The sequence below is a fragment of the Callithrix jacchus genome, chromosome 4 (assembly GCF_049354715.1).
Source record: "Callithrix jacchus isolate 240 chromosome 4, calJac240_pri, whole genome shotgun sequence".
NCBI lineage: Eukaryota > Metazoa > Chordata > Mammalia > Primates > Cebidae > Callithrix > Callithrix jacchus.
Window position 1 is genome coordinate 47,077,805 of NC_133505.1, and position 16,272 is coordinate 47,094,076.

The 16,272-nt window shown below is 42.9% G+C and overlaps 1 protein-coding gene across 7 annotated transcripts in view; it reads left to right on the top strand.

Annotated features, from left to right (window-relative positions):
* The first annotated feature begins 927 nt into the window (after positions 1 to 927).
* Positions 928 to 16,272, top strand: part of DNAH8 (dynein axonemal heavy chain 8) — a 346,427-nt gene continuing 331,082 nt past the window's right edge. For 4 of the 7 annotated variants that reach the window (XM_054254946.2, XM_054254948.2, XM_054254949.2 and 1 more), the window contains exons 1-3: positions 928 to 1,008; positions 10,283 to 10,709; positions 10,847 to 10,981. In XM_054254946.2, the coding sequence (XP_054110921.2) occupies positions 10,317 to 10,709; positions 10,847 to 10,981 (528 nt within the window). In that variant the 5' untranslated portion in view covers positions 928 to 1,008; positions 10,283 to 10,316. Of the gene's footprint in view, positions 1,009 to 9,884; positions 10,005 to 10,282; positions 10,710 to 10,846; positions 10,982 to 16,272 lie in introns of those variants that run through there. The other 3 variants (XM_078369092.1, XM_054254947.2, XM_054254950.2) reach the window with 3 other exon arrangements.

Here is a 16,272-nt window from a genome sequence, read left to right on the forward strand (position 1 = left end):
ACTAAGTGCAGCCCCCAGAGCAATGCCCCTGAAGATGATAACATCTCTTGCATGAATCTTTTCTTGCCAAAGTTCAAGGATCCTAACTCATGTCTTTTCCTGTACATAAGATAATAGCTGATAGGATTAATGAGTATGCCTCTATAATCTATAACCAGATGCACCCTCGAACCCCAACCTTGATGAGATTTTTGCTCTAATGTAACTTCTGAGCTCATTTGATGTAACTGCTGAGCACATCTGATGCCACTTGCCATCACATGCCACCCCCTAAACCTAAGCTTAAGCACTCTCAAAGAAACTCTGAAACTCTCCCGAATTGCAATCCTCAGTAAGACAGCTGAATAAAACTAATTTTAATTATTTAAAAGACTGAATTTTTTTCTTTAGTTAAGACACCCAACTAGAAGCCGACCGCTCACACCATGTCAGGCAGTTACAGCAAAAGCAGAAACATACTGGAGAGGGGAGGGGTGGACTTGGGAGAGAAGTCACTTTTCCCCCAGAATCTTTCTCTCACATCAGTCAGGTTTCTGAACACACTGACTCCCATTTTTTATTTTCTCAAGAAAACATTTTTATATTCTCAAGGAAAATACTCAGTAACTTCAGAAACTGTAAAGGTCACAGAAACATTATTTTATATATTTACATATTTCCACGAATACGCGGGAATCCTCCCAAGCCCCTGGCACCGCACCCCAAATCTCCAGGAAGCAGCCCGTCAGTGCCGGGGGTCCCCTAAACAATGTTTCAGTCCTCGGGCTCCGTGGGGTGGGTGCGTCCTTTATTGGGGAGCGCGGGGGCTGCCCGTGCCTGTCCAACCGAAGGGAGCGGTGTGTTGTGGAGCCCTCGCGGGGCGCCCCGGAGCGAGCCTGTCTCGGATTCCCAACCGCCAGCCTCGCTCGCGGCCGCGGAGGCCAGAGCAGTTCTCCGGGGGCAGCGCAGCCGCCGGGCCCGGCCTCGGTGTGTTGAGTGGTCGGTCCATCGGGACCCGGGGCGCGGCTGGTGAGTGTGAGGTCGGGGCGCGCTAGGAGCGGCCGGCCCTTGCCCTGGAGGCCCTCCAGCAGCCAGGGTTCCCCGCCCACTTTCCTTCTTTTTGGGGGACTGGAATCCAAGATACAAGTCAGTCCCCCGCCTCTGTTAGTTGAACCCAGGGTCTCCTGCTTCAAAACCCCAGCTGAGTCACTGCCTTTGGTCAGTCTCTTCGTTGGACGTCTAAGTGACTTCATACCCACTCCCCATTTTGAGAATGGAAAACCAAATACCTCACGCTCTCACCTAGAGTGGGAGCTAAGCTATTGCTATGCAAAGGCATCCAGAGGGGTATAGTGGAATTTGGAGACTCAGAAGGGGAAAGGTGGGAAGGGGTGAAGGATTAAACAAAAAAAAAAGACATATCGCGGCCGGGCACGGTAGCTCACGCCTGTAATCCCAGCACTTTTGGAGGCCGAGGCGGGAGAATCACGAGGTCAGGAGTTCGAGACTAGCCTGACCAACAAGGAGAAACCTCCGTCTCTAATAAAAATACAACAAAATTAGCCAGGCATGGTGGCAGACACCTGCAGTCCCAGCTACTCAAGAGGCTGAGGCAGAAGAATGGCTTGAACCCGGGAGGTGGAGGTTGCAGTGAACTGAGACCTCGCCGTTGCCTAGGTGACAGAGTGAGACTTTGTCTCAAAAACAAAACAAAAACTACATATCGCATACAATGTAGACTACCTGGGTGACCCTGAAATCTCAGACTTCACCACTATCCAATGCATCCATGTAACTAAAAACCACCTGCACCCCAAAAGCTATTAAAATAAAAAATATATACCTATATATTTTTAAAAAATCAAAAGTAAGACAGAAAAAAATACCCAATTCCTCCAGGCTTATTTTCCGTTCCTCTACCTTTCTCATTTCCCTCTAGCCCAAAAGTCTCATCACTGAATTTACCACTTTTCCCAAACTAGTTGTGGCTATTTTTGCTTCTCTGCTTTTGTACCCCACTGTCTCCATCTTCTGCCTAGAATGTTTCTCTCTCCCATCCTCTCCTGACAGCTGTTCTTTAGACTTGACTCAGGTGACACCTTCGCTGTCAAGCTTTTTTTAAAAGAAGTTTTGCTGCCTGCTAAGCTCCCTTAGCCCTTCGTTAATTCACCTATTATTGACATTGATCATCTTGTGTTGTATTCAATAGTCAATAGAATCAAACAATGATTCTACATTTTGCTTTGAAGAAGTCCTCAATCTTTTATGTAGCCACAGTGGCCAGGCATGCAGAAGACACTCAACAATGTTGAATGAACTAATGCATTCAGGGATAGGGTTACAGAATGGGTAAAAGATAAAAGGTTGTGGTTGAATTGGCTGTATCCAGCACACAGGTGTGCAACTTGCTCACTTACTGTAGTATTCCTAAGTGTGGACTCCTCCACACTTAGGAATACTACAGTAAGTGAGCATTTCCAACACCTAGAAATGCTCCTGAAAATAACCAGGGATGGAAAATTCCCCAATCAAAAGATACAGCCAAAACCTAACAGTATGCTACATCCAGACCCATTTTATATCCAAAGATACACAAAGACTCAAAACAAAGAGTTGGAGAAAGATTTACCAACCAAATGGAGAGCAAAAATAAATAAATAAACAAAAAGCAGGAGTTGCAATTCTCACATTTGATAAAATAGATTTCAAAGCAACAAAGATACAGCGATAAAAGGATCAATGCAACAATAAGAGCTAACGATCCTAACACCCAGATACATAAGACCCATAAAGAGATTTAGACCCAACGAGACAGAAAATTAATAAGGATATCCAGGACTTGAACTCAGATCCGGAAAAAGTAAACTTAATAAATATTTATAGAGCTCTCCACTTTAAATATACAAAATATACATTCTCCACTTTAAATACACAAAATATTGATCTGCCATTATTAATACCCATTTTTTTAGAATAAAGCAATATTCCTGTTCTCTCTCCCTCTTTTTCTTCGTCTTTCTTCTTCTCCTTCTCTCCTTTTTTTCTTTAAAAAAAAAAAAATAACCAACTGCCTTCTTTATATCTCTATTTGGATGCCTAATACCAATAGTCACCTCAAATTTAAGTATCCAAAACTGAACTACTAAGAACTCTCCACCACTACTACCAACACAAAACTGTGTCCAGAGGAAGAAAAAAAAAAAGACAATAACCAGGGATGACTTCGTGGAAGTTCACTGAATCCTTAAAATTGAACTTAAGGAGAAGGGATGGTGGGAATTGAAAATGATTGCATCCAGCCTGGGCAGCATAGTGAGACTCTGTCTATACAGAAAAACCAAAATCAAAACCAAAAAAGAACAGCCAAGTGTGACAGTATACACCTTTAGTCCTAGCTACTCAGGAGGCTGCGGTAGGAGGATCGTTTGAGCCGAGGACGTGAGGACTGCAGTGAGCTGTGCTTGCGTGACTGTGCTCCAGCTTGTGCAACAGAGCGAGTTGTCTGTGAAGGAGAGAAGGACCCAGAGAAAGTGAACAACTGTTGATGCCACAGTCACTCTGTGTCCTTTGGGCCAGCAGAATGTGAATGCTTGGGGGCAGATTCATAGGGAATTTTAGGTCTTAATTTTTTAATTTTAATTTTTTTTAAGACAGGTTCTTACTTTGTCACCCAGGCTGGAGTGCAGTGGTGCCATCTCAGCTCACTGCAGCCTCGAATTCCTGGGCTCAAGCTATCCTCCCTCCTCAGCCCTCCAAGTAGCTGGGACTACAGGTGCATGCCACCATGCCCATCTAATTTCTTGCATTTGTTGTCAAGTCTGGGTTTCTCCATGTTGCCCAGGCTGGTCTCAAACTCCTGAGCTCAAGTGATCTGCCATCCTTGGCTTCCCAAAGTGGTGGGATTACAGGCATGAGCCACCGTGCCTGACCTTAGGTCCTAAATTTTTAACCCCTAAGATATATACACAAAAGAAAAAAACCACACACATATTGTATGTTACTGTATATGATATGCACACATATAATACAATTAAAATATACCATGATTTTTTTTAAGAAAAGAACCATACAGAAAGTTAGAAAATTAGAAAGTAAAAATTATTCTACTTCCCTTCTTCAATCTCTTTCATCCAAAGTGATTCTTGTTAATAATTATTGTATATTCTCCCTGGAGAGCTTATAATGTACTTTATAAAATCTGAACTATTACTGATTACAATTTTTTGCAATTCTATATATATAGAATTAGGTATTTTATGTAATTGCATTAAAAATGATGAGAAACAAAAAATGCTGTTGATTAAGCCTTTTTATTTTATTTTATTTTTATTTAATTAATTAATTTATTTATTTTGAGATGGAGTTTCACTCTTGTTACCCAGGCTGGAGTGCAATGGCGCGATCTCGGGTCACCGCAACTTCCGCCTCCTGGGTTCAGGCAATTCTCCTGCCTCAGTCTCCTGAGTAGCTGGGATTACAGGCACGCGCCACCTTGCCCAGCTAATTTTTTGTATTTTTTAGTAGAGACAGGGTTTCACCATGTTGACCAGGATGGTCTCGATCTCTTGACCTCATGATCCACCCGCCTCGGCCTCCCAAAGTGCTGAGATTACAGGCGTGAGCCACCGCGCCCGGCCTATTTTTATTTTTTTGAGACGGAGTTTCTCTGTTGTTACCCAGGTTGGAGTGCAATGGCGCAATCTCGGCTCACCGCAACCTCCGCCTCCTGGGTTCAGGCAATTCTCCTGCCTCAGCCTCCCGAGTAGCTGGGATTACAGGCACGCGCCACCATGCCCAGCTAATTTTTTGTATTTTTAGTAGAGATGGGGTTTCACCATGTTGACCAGGATGGTCTCGATCTCTTGACCTCGTGATCCACCTGCCTCGGCCTCCCAAAGTTCTGGGATTAAAGGCTTGAGCCACAACGCCCGGCCGATTAAACCTTTTTAAAGTGTTCATCTTAGAATTGATGAAATACTGCATATACGCATATACACACTTCACAAAATTTATACAGGTGGTGTTATTATGTAATGTATCTTGCTTTTTTTATGTAACGATATGTATCTTGGAGAGTTTTACATATCTGCATATATAGCCCTACCTCATTCTTCATATCAATAATGATGCATTAAAATTTTATTGAACAAGGGTAGTACAGTACAATTAGTGGGCCCTTCATTAAGGTATATCTTGGTTGTTTCTAAGGCGTGTGTGTGTCTATGTGTTTTCTTGCTTGTTTTTGCTGTTACAAACATGTTCCAGTGAACCACCAACCTTGTGTGTATGCATGTGTATGTGTATATATACAGTATATGTATGCATATCTATATATAGTTGGTAAGATGTTTTCATTTTTGTTATAGTTTTTAGGAATTCCTCTATATAAAGTAATTGCATATATTTTCTAACTTAAAATCAAGTAATTGCATCAGTCTTTGGAAGTCTTAAGTTTATCTTCTAGTATTTAGAGTTTGTTACTTGCCAAGTAAGATTCGACACTCAAAAACCATGTAGAAAACGCATCTCGAATTACAGTATTGTATTAGAGGGAAAATTCTACAACCTCCTTAAGCAAAAATCTCTCTAAAATGGCAGTGGTCATGTATTTATGTATTTATTTTGGATATCTTAGGTATATGATCTATTTTAACAAAATTCAAACTATACCAAATTATTTATAATTTATTTTTTTCTTAGTCACAAAAGGGATGAATCCCTGATTATCAATTTTCAGTATTCACAGAAACAAGTCTGTATGTCAGTGTTCATAGTCACAAAGTCTGCTTGTATAAAAACCACACTTCTTTTTTATTTATTTTAACTGATTTTGAATCCTTGCCATTTGTGGTCTTTTGGAAGAATGAATATGATATGACGGTTCTGAACTTTTTTTTCCCAACTAAATTCTCCCTAATTTAACCTATTCATAGCTTTTTTTTACCTTACCTCTTTACTTCACTGTTGAAATTTCTTCCATCTGCTTTTACTGACTCCTATTCCTTTAAGGCCAACTAATGTTCAAATCCTCCATGAAATCCTTTTTGTCTATTTTGCCCACATTTATCTCTTTCTTTTAAAAATTCCAGCAGAACCTCACAATTTCACATTCTTGATTGATTCATATAGGTTACTTTATCTCCTAAATGAGACTGAATTCTTCAGGACTTCTTGTCTTAGCTGCATTTCAGGCATCTAGGGTGGTATATTAGCTCTGGTTGCTGAGCACTTGTGGCTTGAAGTAGCCTTTTTTTTTTTCAACTTTTATTTTGGATTCAGAGGATACATGTGAAGGTTTCTTACAAAGCTATATTGCATGACACTGAGGTTTGGAGTATGATTAAATGTCACCAAAATAGTGTGCATAGTACTCAACAGGTAGTTTTTCAGTCCTTACCCCCATTCTTCCCTTCCCCCTCTTGTACACCCAGTGTGTACTATTTCCATCTTTATGTCCATGGATACCCAGTGTTTAGTCCCTACTTATAAGTGTGAACATGCGGTATTTGGTTTTCGGTTTCTGTGCTAGTTCACTTAGGGTAATGCCCTCTAGCTGCATGCATGTTGCTTCAGAGGACATTATTGTTTTTATGGCTGCATAGTATTCCATGGTGTATATTTTTTATCCAATCCACTGTGAAATTGTATTTTTAAGACAAGAGACAGGGCTTCTCCTGAGACCAGGAGAAGATGTAGCTAACGCAGCTGATCATTACAGCCCACCTCCTCTAGCCATAGAGGAGTGCCCGGGCTGCCTTTTCAAGATGGATGCTTATTCCGCTCAGCATTAGACTTGCCACCAAAGATTTTTATTTCGAATGGGCCAACCATTAAGGTGTAGCCCTAAAACCCTACCAAGCTCAAAAATGCACCCTGACATTATGTTTCAAAATGGTGGCATAGAAACAAGCTGGCTTCTTCTCCCTTACCACCAGAAAATGGAAACAAATACACAATGTTAAGATTATTACCAGCAATATCCCAAAACTCAGATATAAGAATGAGATCATTCTCAGTACCACAGAGAAGGGCAAAAACCTCTAAGAGGATGGTAAGAGAATTGGACTTCCATATAATGACACTCCTTATTCCAGTCTGCCTAGCACCAGGCAAATGGAAAATTTCTCCTAGACTCATGGTTTCTCTAATGGGAAAAGTGAGAATGAAGTAGACAACCAACTTTTGTTATCACCTTGGGTTCTGTGGCAGGAGACCTGTTCTTGCCTCAATCCACAGGAAGCATCGGCAGTGCTAAAGGGAGAAATACCCCTGAGGACAGCCAGACACAAAGGAGGGAGGTAGGACTACCATCCCCAGCCCTGGAAACTCTGCTCTGTAACTTAAGACACCAAATCAGAGTTGCTGTTTGGCAGTACCATGCTAAAGGACGCTCATCCCACAGGTCCCTTCGGCATGAACCACTAGCCAGCATTCTCGCACTGCGGGAATAATCCCTTTAGGACTTCCCCCATTTTGGTTGGGCAGCAGGTTGTTTACCAGAATGGAGGCAAACCTGGGCTTAGGCTGACATCTAGTGCTGGAAAAGAGCCAGTGACTTGGTGAAAAAGACAAGAAAATCTACAGGTAAATTATAAAGACTCTAAGCAGACACATCCAACACAAACCAAAGCCAGCCAGACAGAGAAGACTGGAGTAAATAATCCTTCAGCACAAAGACATAGACATACATTCAGAAGAAACAACAGCAAACAGGGGAACATGACCTCTTCAAAAGGACAAAGCAAGAAAGCAGTGCCTACCCAAAGAAGGCAATATTGGGAACCCTCTGGCCAAGAGTTCAAAATAGCAGTTCTAATGAAACTCAGTGATCTCCAATATAACACACACACACACACACACACAATCCAGAAATTTATCAGAGAAGATTTAACAAAAAGATTGAGATTAAAAAAACAAATTTTGGAGTTAAGAAATACATTTGCTGAACTAAAAAACTTATTAGAAGTTCTCAACAGCAGATCAAACAAAGAATCACTAACTGAGGTTATTTGAAAATGTACAGAGGAGACAAAAAGAAAAATAATGAAGGGGAACAAAGATGTAGAAAATTACCTCAAAAGATAAAAAATTTCAGAATTATTGAGTTTGTGACCAGCCTGAGCAAGAGAGTGAGACCCTGTCTGTAAAAAATAAAATATAAAACAATTATCCATGTGTGACATTGGTCACGTCATGGTCACCACATGCAGTAGTCTGTCTTGCAGACCGTGATTCCATGGCAGATGAATAAATACACTGAAACACAGAGTACAGTGAATGAGTGGACTAGGGGATCCTGCCCATCCCACAGAGTGAGACTGCAGCTACAGGACACCCACTAGTTCTCCCTCCTTGCATTTATTCAGTATAGATTTAACAACAAAGGCTCTGAGTGAACATACTTGTAGATAATTAACATGGTTAAGAGAGTAGTTCTTTGAAAGATTAACGTTTAGGTATCAATGCCCAGAGCAAACACCATAAAGGATAATTTCCCTGGTCAACCTACTTCTGAGAGGACCATTTGGCTCAAAGTTTTCATGAGTCAACAAGCTAGTTAGAATAGAGACAAAGAAATGTGGGGAGTTTAATTATTTAACTAAAGGAACAAAGCTGCCTTTAGCTGAGTAATAACCCTTAGGCCTTCCAAAAGGATTTGTGACTATGTTCTATAACTTTCCTTTAATATTTCTGCCACCATCCTGAGTAAGCCCCAACAGACATGCATGGTGGTGTATTCCTGTTGTCCCTGCTATTCAGAAGACTGAGGTGGGAAGAGTGCTTGAGCCCAGGAGCTTGAGACAAGCCTTAGCAACATAGTGAGAACTTGTCTCTATAAACAAACAAACAAACAAACAAACAAATAAATAATAAGCAAGCCAGGCTGGTGGCATGCACCTGTAGTCTTAGCTAGTTGGGGGGCTGAGGTAGGAGGGTCACTCAAGCCTGGGAGCTCAAAGCTACAGTGAGATATGATCATGTCATTGCAGTCTAGTCTGGGTGGCAAAGTGAGGCACTGTTGCAAAAGGGAAAGAGAGTGAGAGAAAGAGAAAGAGTGAGAGAAAGAGAAAGACAGAGAGAGAGAGAGAGAGAGAGAGAGAGAGAAGAGGGTCGGGAGAGGGAAGATTTAAAAACCCTGGTGATAGTTTGGGAACAATGGTTCATGTTGACACATCTAGAGGCAAGTGGGTTAGCTGGAAGCTGAAAGATAGGTCAGTTTGTCCTTGAGTACGCCAACTAAGGGTATCAAACAAGACAATGATAGCTGTTTGTGAGTTCTCTGGAAAACTTGGAGAGGGCCATTGCGGGGCATGGGTGACAGGCTGCCTCTGTGTGTGTCTGCCAGTGACCCGTCCTAAGAAGCTCCATCTTATTTAGGCCCGGTCTGCATCTGTGTCTTCAGAATTTCTCGCTAGAAAGCCTCTTTTTCTGTCTTAGGTGTTTGGGAATGTATCCTTTTGTTCTCCAAGTATTTACTATTATTCTGGTTTCTGGATTTTAACCACATCCTAAAAACATGTATATTTTGCTGGAGGTGTCATTATTGTCCTACAATATGATTTTTGTCTAACTGACATCTCCTCTTCCACTGGTGTCCCCTAATTTTCATGGTTATGTGTTCATAACTTCTACACTTTTTTATTATTAGAGCTTTTCTGATTAGGTAGGCTAGATTTATGCTTTCTGTAGTATTGTTGCCTCAGTAAATAGTCACAATCACTTTTCAGTGTGAACTTTCTGTTTAGACTTGGAGTTACTTATTTTGGCTGCTAAGAGGATGCTTTTATGGGTTTGAGGCTATGCCCACATAGATGAGATGGCAGACAGCAGGATGTCTGATTGATGAACTGTATTGCATCACAGAGTTCCTTGAAGCAAAGAACATTTAGAGTCTACAAAGTTCTTTGCTCAGTCTCTTGCACAGTGAGTACGTTTGCAGTGATCTCCTGTCGGTCCTCTAATGCAGTGGCTCTCAATCTTTTTTAAGGCACCCGAGGACGGGTGCCCTCCAATGAATTGCCGTGGTGACTATGGCAGGGATGGGACGTGGGTGGAGGGACAGTCCTCTAGGGCCATAGGATTATCAAGAGTAGCATTTAAAATTTGAAAAAGCTCCCAGGTGTGTGTGTGTGCTGTTCCCCCTAAAAATATCACCTCTCTAGCCCCATAAACTAAGCTTCCTCAGATAATATGGCAAGGGAGAACTTGATGACTTTGCTACTTGTCTAGCTAAAAGGGAGGAATAAAAACATGAAACACTCCATTTACTGTAGTTTTAAATGAACCTATGTTGTAATTCTAGGTTTTGAAGTATAAGGCTTTCTGCACGACAGAGGATGGAGAAGGACGCTGAAGAAGGTGGTGCACCTCCTGCGGGAGCAGAGGCTCCTCCCTCTACAGAAGAGGCTGCCCCTCCCCGTTCAGAAGAGGACGAGGCCGCGCGCCCTCCAACAGTGGAGGCTCCGGCAGAAGATAATTTCTCTCTTTCCGCAGAAGATGCTGTTCCTCCTGCGGAGGATTATCGGGATCTCATTTTTTCTCAAGAAGGGATAGTTTTTCCAGATGATCCTGAGCCAGATCTGAATAGAGTTCGACCGAGGCTTGGACCGCGACCGGTTCAATCAGTGATTTCGGATGTGCTGTCCTCTCCGTCTTCCTGGGGGTCCTCCCGATACCGTCGGAGCATGAGTGGCATCCCAAATCTACAGGAAACATTAAAAGAGAAACAGGTTTGCTTCTAATAAGATTTTTCATGCCTACGGCTTTTCCTTTACAAATGCGAAATACTTTTACTTTACAAAATATGAAATAGTTTGATGGTTTTTCTTCAGAATTGCAATTTTTACACTTGGTTTTCATTCCTAAGGCAAGATTTAGAGACGCAAGGGAAAGCCGAAGACTGAAAATTGACCCTTCATACAAATATATGTTCGAAATTCTAGCAGAAATTCTTGGCCTGGACATAGTAACTGTTGAAGAATTAATTTTGGATTGCCCATCTGTAAGTTTGTCTTATCATTTTATACATACATATATGCTTTAAGTTCTGGAGTACATGCGCAGAATTGCAGAATTGTTGCATAGGTATACACATGCCATGGTGTTTTGCTGCTTGCTGTATCCATCTGCCCTCTCATCATCGACATTAGGTATTTCTCCTAGTGTTAGCCCTCCTCAATCTCCCCACCCCCGCTATCCCTCCCCTAGCCCCCCACCCTCAACAGGCTTTGGGAAAGTGAATAACTTAAGAAAATAGACTTGTCATAAACAACAACAACAACAACAACAACAACAGCACATCATTTATGTATGTATGTATGTATGTATGTATTTATTTATGTATTTTGAGGCGGAGTCTCCCTCTAGCCCAGGCTGGAATGCAGCGGTGTGATCTTGGCTCACTGCAATGTCTGCCTCCTGGGTTCAAGCAATTCTTCTGCCTCAGCCTCCCAAGTAGCTGGGACTACAAGCATGTGCCATCATGCCTGGCTAGTTTTTTTTTTTTGCATTTTTAGTAGAGACGGGATTTCACCATATTGGCCAGGCTGGTCTGGGACTCCTGACTTTGTGATTCCCCCCGCCTTGGCCTCCCAAAGTGCTGGGATTACAGGAGTGAACCACTGGCGCCCCGCCCAAAAATCATTTAGAAAGACAAAGTTGGCACAGTGCCTCACGCCTGTAATCCCAGCACTTTGGGAGGCTGAGGTTTGAGGATTGCTTGAGGCCAGGAGTTTGAGACTAGCCTGGACAATATGGGAAAACTCCTGTCTCTCGAAAAATATGAAAATTAGCTGGGCATGGTGGTCCAAACCTGTAGTCCCAGCTATTCAGGAGGCTGAGGTAGGAGGATCCCTTGAGTCTGGGCAGTGGAGGATGCAGTGAGTACTCCAGCCTGGCTAACAGAGTAAGATTCTGTCATTAAAAAAAAAAAAAAGGCAAAAGAAAGAAAAAAGAAAAAGACAAAAGTTGGAATTTTACTAACCAGAGAAGAAGCTTTATTTTATGTAATTATAGTCAGTTGAATGGTATTTCTAGTCAGGTCTACTGTTGTGGAGGGAGAAGAGAAGAGTTAGCAACTAGAACTTTGGCTAAACTTCTAACTCAAAATGATGTCAGAAGTTAGAGGGTTCGTTGAGTGACAGTAGGGTAATGTTTTATAAGTACAGGTTATATGAACTACATATGCCAATCACTGGTAGAGAAAACTGCAAAAATAAGTCAGGGAACAGTGACTATTGTATGAGTATACAGTAGTAGAAAATAGTGATGTGTAGTTGGGCAGGATGGGGAGGGGATAGAAGATGAAGGCAGGGGCAAAAACATAGTGCTGTGACTGCAGGTCAGATTACCATATATCTCAGGGTGCCAGGAACAGTTCTGGATTATGCTTATTTTCCTGGCATCATTAACTGTGCCTCCTGACACTACTAAAAATTTTGGATAAATTAATATGGTCACTCTAATTACAGTAACATATGATACACTTGTGTCATAGCTTCCCTCCTGATAGCTCTGGTTACAGGATAATTTTCCATAAAACTACCATTAGCTTCTTGGGCTTTTTCTCAACCCTAGGAATGAATGGGGCCAGTATCCCAGAAAGACCAGTGAGCAGGTGCAGACTGCTGGTGAGCTGATTGTCTCACTTGAATGCACTGGTGAGAGTGTTGGGGTGAGGTGGGTTTGTAGTGAGGTTGTCACTATGAGGGCCATATCCCCTGCTTTTCTAGGGGTCATGAAACATGGGCAAAACTCTTTAGCTTGCTCTAGGAGCCACGGTTCTATGGAATAGTGCCTAACAGAGCTACTAACGGCTGGGCGCGGTGGCTCATTCTTGTAATCCACGCACTTTGGGAGGCCGAGGCGGGGGGATCACCTGAGGTTGAAAGTTTGAGAACAGCCTGACCAAAATGGTGAGACCTCGTTTCTACTAAAAATACAAAAATTAGCTGGGTGGGGTGGCATGCACCTGTAATTCCAGCTACTCTGGAGGCTGAGGCAGGAGGATCGCTTGAACTTGGGAGGTAAGCTGAGATTTCACCACTACACTTCACCCTGGGTGATAGAGTGAGACTCAGACTCAAATTAAAAAAAAGATCAACTCCCTTGCCTGATACAGTGCATTGCTAAGTTCTGCAAACCTGTCTGCACTTCATGTCGTCTAGTATCCTTTTAAGAATACGGTCCCAGCAGTTCCCTGACAGTATGAATGAGATTGCTCAGTCTCCTGGTCCTGGTGTGTAGTTGTAACAGTAAGATGGGGGATGTGATTGATCCAAAGACATGATTATAATGGCAAAGTATAGAGAGTGCATGGAGATGTGTATATAAAACAAGAGGTGCCATAGCAAGCAACTGAAGGTAGGCTGTGGTTTCCCAGGTCACCCAAGTTCCCTGTTGGAATTTTCTGCTGTGGTCAAGGCTGGCTTCATGGACATATGGGCTGTGTAGTTACAGAGGGCTCTCTGCTTAGAATGTCACTGTGCTTGGTTTGATGATCTTTTGTCACCATTTTGAAGTTCTTGATAATTTTTTAGTAAATGTCTTGCATTTTCATTTTGCACTGGGTTCATCAAATTCTATAATTGGTCTTGCCTGTAGACAATACCAACCAAACAGTAATTGGATTTTCTTTGCCATTCTCAAATTGGGTTGGTTTGCTTGTCCCTTCCCCAATGACTATTCTAGTTACTGTGATGACTCTGGCTACTACGTGTCTTTCTAGTCTCTCTAAGCAATTGGTGCAAAGCAATCTTATATGTGTTTCCAAGATGATGACAATTAGATGAAGGGAAGGCCAATTTCTAAAAAGTAATTTCTTATAGGACCAGGCTTCAGGCCTGTCCCGAGGATCATTCCTGCATTTGGTTAGGGAGGAAGCCAGATAAATGATCAATCTTGCTTCACCTGAAAATTGCTGGGCCACAAATTTGGATAACACCACAGTTGAAATCCCTATACCCTCTGCAAAGGGTATAGGTATAGGCATTGCGGGCTGATCACTGCCTTCATGAAAGGGTAACTGCTAGAACTAAGATGGGGAAGTGGGCACCTGCAGAACTGGTAATTCCACTTTAAGTAGTTGTCATCTGGATTTCTGGGTTGGCATTCTTTGGAGGAATTCTTACTGGCTAGCATGCTAGTCAGGAAGTAGAAGTGCTATGTGTCTGCAAACCCTTCTGTTTGCTATTCTTGGGGTATGTCTCAGACTTTGGGTCCATGTGGTTAGATTCTACCTTTAAGACCATTATGGTTCAGGCCAGACACTGCATAGGCTGCAAGGAATGGGAAATGCAGGTATTAAGGGAAGAATCAAGCAGGAAAAGGTATTTCCTTAAGAGTTGCTTGTGAGTGTGCAAAGCCATGGTGGAGGGAAAATTGTGGACCCAGTAGGGAAACCAGTGTCAGAATCTGAAAGATTAGAATTCTTATTTGGTTGAAGGGAAAAGGCAAGGACATATGATAAGTTGGCATCAAGGTTGGTGACCAGGTGAGTTAGAAGATGGAACAAGGCATAAAGGGTGGCATGGTTTGGTGTGGTGCAGTTTAGAAAATTGGGGGTATATGGAAAAGTATCTTTTTTTTTGAGAAGGAGTCTTCCTCTGTTACCCAGGATGGAGTGCAGTGGGGTGATCTCAGCTCACTGTAACCTCCACCTCCCAGGCTCAAGCAATTCTCCGACATCAGCCTCTTGAGTAGCTGGGACTACTGGTGTGTGCCACCATGCCTGGGTAATTTTTGTATTTTTAGTAGAGACACGGTTTCACCATCTTGGCCAGGCTGGTCTTGAACTCTTGACCTCAAGTGATCCGCCAGCCTTGACCTCCCAAAGGGCTGGGATTATAGGTGTGAGCCACCATGCTGGGCCTGGAAAAGTATTCTTTCTTTCTTTTTTTTTTTTTTTTTAAGACAGAGTCTTGCTCTGTCCCCCAGACTGGAGTGCAGTGGCATGATCTTGGCTCACTGCAACCTTTGCCTCCCAGGTTCAAGCTATTTTCCTGCTCCAGCCTCCTGAGTAGCTGGGATTACAGGTACACACCACAATGCCTGGCTAATTTTTGGATTTTTAGCAGAGATGGGGTTTCACCATGTTGGTCAAGTTGGTCTCGAACTCCTGGCCTCATAATCCACCTACCTCAGCCTCCCAGAGTGCTGGGATTACAGGCATGAGCTACTGTGCCTGGCCCAAAAGTATCCGTTTAATGTGAAGCCTGGTATGCAATCCAGGATGAAAGCAGCTCAGTAAAGGCATCACAAAAAAAATGGACAACAGAGGGTATGATGGTGACTTTGTTTGCCTTTTGATCCATTCTCTGTATCTGCCCTTCTCTGTGGCCTAGAAAGCCGGACTCTATAGAATGTATCACCTGAGCTCCATTGCTCTCTGGCTTCCACTTGGTTCAGCCTTGGGGAGGCACAGCAGGAGATGTGAGGGCAGAAGGGGAGAGAAGCTCCCCACTTGGCCATGTTCCTGACTGTGGTTGTCTGCTCCCAAAATTACAGCCCCCTGAGCAGCCCCCGTATCTCCAGTTCTCAACCTGGCCAAAGTCATCCTATTCCTCTTAGCCCTCAAGTCTTTGGGCCATGGGAGGATCATGATTTTCCTTTGTTGCTAGTCCCATTGTTGCTGCTAGTGCCACAGCTTCCCTTAACCCTCAGGCCTCTAGAAATAGCCTTTTATTTTATAAATAAAATAGCCTTTTTATTTATAAAGTTTTTTCAAAAACCCCTTTGGGTGTGACTCCTTTTCTTGTTAGGACCCTGACCAATACAGATGTTTCTGCAACATTGGCACTTTTGCCCCTTCGGCCTTTCCTGCCCCCTTCACTCAGCACTGCTCAAGATAATCTCTTTTCTGGCTTACGTAATGGCAATGCTTTCCAGTGACTGGGTGGCAGGGGTGTGGTACTGTGGAAGGAGCACAGATTTGGAGACCCAAGGCTGAGGTCCAATCCTAGGTTCTGTGCTGTGCTTGTGTGTTTTGGGTCCTTCACTTAAATTTTTTTTCTTTTGAGACTGGCTGGAGTGCAGTGGTATGATTATAGCTCACTGCAGCCTCAACCTCCAGGGCTCAGGCCATCCTTCTCCTTCAGCATCCCATGTAGCTGGGACTACTGGCACATACCACCACACCCAGCTAATTTTTTGGTATTTTTAATAATGAGGAGATTTTTTCTATGTTTCTCAGGCTAGTCTTGAACTCTTGGGCTCAAGCAATCTGCCCACCTGGGCCTCCAAAAGTGCTGGAATTATAGGGGTGAGCCATTGAGCCTGGCCTATTTAAATTCTTTT